This window comes from Rhea americana, unplaced genomic scaffold, assembly GCF_003343005.1.
Source record: "Rhea americana isolate MKP2758 unplaced genomic scaffold, rheAme1 scaffold_154, whole genome shotgun sequence".
Lineage (NCBI taxonomy): Eukaryota > Metazoa > Chordata > Aves > Rheiformes > Rheidae > Rhea > Rhea americana.
Genome location: NW_028185639.1, coordinates 2,241,364 through 2,247,722, shown reverse-complemented (window position 1 = coordinate 2,247,722; position 6,359 = coordinate 2,241,364). Strand labels below are relative to the sequence as shown.

General features: G+C 34.5%; 1 protein-coding gene across 1 annotated transcript in view; it reads left to right on the top strand.

Annotated features, from left to right (window-relative positions):
* CFAP46 (cilia and flagella associated protein 46) overlaps positions 1-6,359 on the top strand; it is an 83,351-nt gene that overhangs the window by 5,659 nt on the left and 71,333 nt on the right. Inside the window, exons 6-9 of the mRNA XM_085299781.1 lie at positions 1,573-1,696; positions 3,410-3,504; positions 4,368-4,475; positions 5,487-5,586. Coding sequence (XP_085155907.1) covers positions 1,573-1,696; positions 3,410-3,504; positions 4,368-4,475; positions 5,487-5,586 — 427 coding nt within the window. The remainder of the gene's footprint in view (positions 1-1,572; positions 1,697-3,409; positions 3,505-4,367; positions 4,476-5,486; positions 5,587-6,359) is intronic.

Genomic DNA, 6,359 nt, shown 5'->3' with positions numbered 1-6,359 from the left:
CCCTCAGCCCTTCTTTACAGGACAAGTGCTTCAGCCCCTAGAGCATCTTGGTGGCCTTCCACTGAGCTCACTGCAGTTTGTCCATGTCTTGCCTGTACTGGGGGCTCAGAATTGGGTGCAGGAGCCTGGATGTGGTCTAAGGAGTGCCGAGGAGAGGGAGGTAATTCCCCTTGATCTGTTAGTGCTCCTGTTAGTGCTGCCCAGGATGCTGCTGGCCTTCCCTGCTGCCAGGGCACGCTGGTGGCTGGTGTTTGACTTGCTGTCCGGCATGACCCCCAACTCTGTTTCAGCAGAGCTGCTCTGCTGCTCCTTGAACCCTTTTGCCAAGCACAAAGGGCAAGGAGACCTTTTTGGTGAGAACTGAGGCAAAGAAGGTGTTGAGTCTCAGCTTAAATTTTCTGACTAATGAAAGCGAGAAAAAAAAAGATGTTTATATAATATACAGTTGTGTAAATTTGTTATTGATAATTTTATACAACTGAACTCATTTTTTTTCTAAACAACAAGTAAAGGGAAATCTTGAAAAAAATAAAGAAAAATACTAGCAAATCTCAAAAGCAGCTCTCCGTCTGTACTATTATACACATTTGTATTGCTACTAACTGTTATCAATAGTGTATTACCATTCATAGATTTTCTGAATAATGTCAGAGTATAAACATTGAGCGCTCTTCACAGCAGTGAGTTCAGTATAGAACTGAACTGAGATAAGCAGTTTTAGGAGCACCGTTTTTTTTTCAAGACCAGACTACTTTGTTTCAGTGGTTTTTGGTTGTGCTATTCTATTTCTCTTTGTCAGATCTTCTRTTTGGTTGGTCTGTGACTTGTTTTTCATTGCCATGTACCATTTCTTCTATTTTTTTTCTGAAGCTGAAAGTGGAGGGAATTGAAGAATTAAATAACAAAACATTCCAATGGTATGCTAAAGGCTATGTAATATATTGTGTGTATAGCTTTTAATACCAAAACATACCTTTTTAGAGGTGTTGATGAGAACTAGTAAGTGCATAATATATTTGTATTGTGAGACAACTGGTAGCATGTACATTTCTGTTTCTTACGTTTGTTTGTATTTCATTTAATGGAATCGCACGGTATTTTCCAATGAAATCAGATGAAGTACTGGAAATCAATTAGGTATGCTGCAGTTTCCAGTGTGAATATTTTTCTTTCACTTGGTGGCTTTGAAGTACTAACCTTTACAATAATTGAATCTTAGAATGCAGCTCACTGAAATGTCTTTCTCTTATGACTTCAAATCATTAATTGTTTTCCTTCTAAGGGGCCTGTTGTGAAGAGTGCTCACAAAAATCTCCTCTTCCAAGATGTGTTTTGTAATAAGTGGACACTAACAGCCTTATAGTCTTCTGGAAGAAACAAAAGCATAGAAGTTAGAGGATATCTCTGTTTTGAGAATCAATGCGTTATCATAGTAATCACTTGTATAGCACTGAATTTAGGAGTGAAATCTTGAATATACAGAATCTCTTTATAAAATACAAATGAGATCATTTTTAGGTAACACGAAAGCATTCATAAATATTTAATAAAAATATTTTATTTGATCTACAGAAATTTACTTGAATGCTTCCTCGATGCTTCAAAAATGAAAGAAGCAGAAGAATTTTCATCTACTGCAGCAATCTTTATTAAAGAAAATGCTCCAGATAAATACTCGCAAATATTTTCTTTAATGGTAATACTGTAAAATATATTTTTTAAAAATTTTTATCCTTAAGCCAGGAGCTTTGCTACATTTCAGAAGATTGTTATAATTATTACATGTTTTGATTCCTCTATTCAAATGCTCTAACTACCAAATGATACAGTGTGTATATATAATATACAGCTTATATCTGTGCAGCTTTTATGCTTTTGATACTGTAAGCTAAAGAGCTCCCAGCTGCAGTGTGAGGGTGTTCCATGTTATTTATACTACTACAGCATAGTATTATAGGGATGACTACTGATACTTGTTATATCATTAAAAATAATTCTGTTTGGGTATAGTTAACACAGTAGGTGTATCAGATGTAATTTACCTTCCTTATGCCGTTAGAAATGTAAATACCAGGCTTTATTTAGCTTCTGTTGCCTTTTTTTCACGTGGAAAAATACTCAGATGGCCCAACTTGACATTATAAAGGGTTCTGGGAGTCAGAGCATGGACTATTAATTCACATCTCTTGGAAGCCCTTAATTTGGTAAATAAGAGGGTGAGGATGAACGTGATGAGTAGAAATCGGTGAATGCATAGTGTTAGATAAATTTGGGAATTACATGCAGTCATGTTCCTTCTTCCCTGCTTCACTATCTGTTGTCATATTTCTCTACATTTCCAATTACTATATTTCAAAGAGTACGCTTCAAATATGTCTTCTCTAACATTTGAATCAAGAGAACCAATGTAGGGCCTTTCAGAGGCACAATAATAATGAAGCAATAACATTTAAGCAAAGTCGGAATGACTTCTGTATCTTGTTCATAAGCACTGTTGAACTAATCTACCTAACTGCGGCCTTAAATAGAAAAATAAGGTACGTCTAAAATTGCACCTGGGCTGTGTATCTCAGCAGGGCTACAGAAGTATGTTCTACCGTGCTGAGTGCTTTAGTAGCAGCACACTTAAGTTGTGCAATAACTTAGTGTTCTGTTACAGTTTAAGTAACATTATGTTGGAAAAAAAAGTACTTTGTAAAGAATCCACAGCTTAGGAGGAAGAATATCTGGGGAAGGATAAGGGAAGGGTAGAAGGGAAATCGTATAGGGAAGGGACATGCCTAAAAATAATTTTTAAATTATATTTGGGATATATTTTCAGCCTTCCTCACAGTTTAGATGCAGTAAAAAGCAAAACAATTGATTAGACTAGCCTTACAGGAAAAGCTTGAAGAGGGGCAATCGTATTGCCATCTTTGTTAGACTGTGGAAGATCATTATGGCAGCCAATGCAAGTATTATGCATATGTTTAATATGTAACTGTAGAGTTAAATTGATGTAACTACTGTTTATTATAATTATTTATATTTTTGTTATATTTAATTTATACTTACAGCTAAATTCAAGTAGGACTTATTTCCTGCCCCTGGGTGAGATGATTTCAGAATGAGTGCTATCATAAAATGTTATTGAAGGTGCTTTAGTTAGAATTCTAACTCAGATGTTAATTCCTCATTGAGATCTTTGTTAATCCTTTTGATCCTCAGCATGTGAAAATTAGTATAGCTGTACTAGATGATGTTCTTTGTAGGATATATGCAGAACATCATAGGCTATCATAGTAGTTTCAGTGTTCTTAAAGTCCGTAAAAAGTCTACAGTCAGCATACCTGCTTTATTTTATCCCTGTTGAGTGTCTGTCCTTTGTCGGTTTATTTAGTCAATTAATAATTTACTTATTATTTTATAGATATATCACCAACTAATGGATATTTCCCAGGCAGAGAAGGAAATAGAAAAGTCTATCCACTTGTCAATTATTTATAAAATGCAGATGATAAAATTGTAAGTATTAAAATCTATCCTTCCTCTTATATTTTGGTGCTCGATATTATGGATGCAGGGTCAGATTCTGATCTTTCTTATTTCAGGAGAAAAATCCACTACAAAGATTGTTATCTAAAGGAAACCTTGAATAGCAGTTTGAGTAGTGATACTCAGTCTGTTGCAACAAACAGCTTCAGTTAAAAGGTGAAATAGTTCGTTGGGAATATATGCAATAGAGTGTAAATTGTACCAAGATTCTAGAWGAAAAGAATTAAAAGGAGACTGACATATTGTTGTGTCCATGAAATAACAGTTCAGTACACAAGTCATGCGTAAGAGAGTGAAGATGAACTGGGGGAATTGCGCCTGAAGTATAATGAGTGAGCCACAACAATGTGAAGCATAATCCTTTTTAAAAATTATAAACTTTAAAGGCATGAAATAGTTATGCAAACTGGACTTCATAACAAAATTCTCCCTTCATTTTGTTTTCATAGTCTCAACACTTCCCCTTTTTAAAGCACTAATTCTGTTTTTTTTAAAATGAAATAGTTTATGTTGATATTAGAGGAAAGGAGTTTAGCGCACCATTTCCCTTGCTTTTATATTAAAATTTACCATGTGAAACACTAATTCTCATTCTGGAGTGTCCTTGCTTGACATCTCATCATCACTGAGTGACTTACTCAGAGTACATAAGCAGGTATTGCTGACATGATCTCTTTTTTGTTTGATATTTTATAATCCAGATGTCTCACTTAAAGGGACTAAGAACCATCCACTATAATGTTATGACTTTGCATCACAAATATGAAATACTGTATTTAAAATATGTACTGTTGTCTTGTGAAAAACTATAATCAATACCTAATGTATTGCAGGCAGTGGCATGCAGATGACTTTCCAAGAGACACCACCACAAATCTGAATTCTGTGTATGAACTTATGAAACAATATGATGTACCTCCAGCATCTGTTCTCAGTAAAAAGTGAGTTTCACTTGTTGTAGCCCCCTAAAAGTTGAATTTGAACCTACTTTTGCTCCTGTTGAAGCCATCGACAAAATTGCTGTTGACTTTGAAGAAAGTGGAGTCATTAAAATAGTTTGTATTGCATTAATGTTATATAGTGTTATATAAAATGACGAGGGTCCTATTAGGCTAGATTAAAGAGCTCCAAAATAAATATCTTTTTCCATATTACTGTTTGTGTAACATGATTAAATCTTTCCTTAACTTGTTGATAAAAGGAGATTTTAAAATGTCTTAGATGCTTTAGTTGGATGAGTGTATTTCAGATCTTATTTCATTTTTAGCTCTTCTTTGGGCCCTTGCCAATTTTCCAGCATGATGTTTGAATATAGGAAAAACTGAACTCTGTATTTCAGTAGTTACATCAAAACTGTTTCATATGGAAGTGATACTGCATTTTTACCCAAGATCAATCTTCTCTTGACTGTATCCAGGCATCTCATTACTGCTCTTAGGCCAGACAATACGCTATGGTTGGTTGATGGCTTACTGAGATTCTTAACATTTAGAACCCAGTCTCCTGCTGTTTATGTTATGTTCTTAGTTACTGAACAGTTGAGCATTGCACCTGATTGTATTAAAATGTGTGCCAGTTGACAGTGTTGCATTTGCAGGATAATCATCAATTTAGTTTTTGCTATTTCGTTGTATTTGTACTGAAAGTGTTTCATTCTTTTTTTTTTTGTTCTTCAGAAACAATCTTTGCAAGTGTGTGTTAAAGTCTACTAATTATTTTCCAGAAAGCAGCTGTTTTCTATGTATTGTCATTTAGCCATCTTTAATCTTTGTACTGTAGCCTTATTGATTGTGAGCACTGTGAGTATTAAATCACATGCCTTCTGATATTCAGATGACTTCAAAGGTCCCATATAAATTGCACTGATGAAGTTACTTTCATATAGCATTTTTCTGATTCCTTCAAAGAGCAATATCAGATTTATTTGAAGTGACATTTTTCTATTTTTGAAGGATTCCTTTGATTCTGGAATTGGCTCGTTTTTCTGTGAAAGCAAACTGCATCAAGCTTGCTTATGACTGTATCCTTGATTTGAAGAGAGCTGAAATTACTGTAAGTATCAGTATTAGTGTTGATTTTTTTCCATCTTAATTATGCTTTAATAATAATACTGATAATTCTGGGATCTACTATCTGTCTTTATAATACTGAATGATTAATAATGGTTACTTGCGTAAGTGATGTATTTGTAAACTTGGAAAAAGATGTTCAGAGGGTGGAGTATAAACAGAACAGAATAATTAGCAGTAACGTAATTTTTTTGCAAATAACTGTTGGATGTAAATTTTTCCCTGTATTTTTTTGAAATGTCTTCTGTGGAGTGCTTTGATTGGAATTAGCTCCTGAGTGGGAATTTATATATTGCCTGCAGCTTTTGAAGATTTAACAAGTTAACACATTGAGGTTGTAGTCAGTCACCAAGATAAAAGCACCAAAAGCAATTAATGTTACGTACATTCACTTTGATCTTTATGAATACCTTGAGAAACAGCGTGTGAATCCTAATTTTGATGAGAAGAAAACAGATCATTTGTCTAGACCATGATCAGGGAGCCGGTGGTTGGAGCAGTTCAAAAAAGCTTGCAAGAAAATAATCCTTAAGTTGTTACCTTTTCTCAAAAGTAAAGCATATTCCTAAATGAAATTTTGTGTGGTCTCCCCTAGAAATGATCTTTGTATGTGTATGTCCTTGTTGATTCTTACCTCCAGCCAGATCCGAGCTTTATTTTTTTCCATTCCTTCTCTGTTGAGAAGCAGAACTATTCACCACTGTATTCAGAGAATACATAATTTTTTCAGACATGGTAAACTGTGAAAGAGTTCCT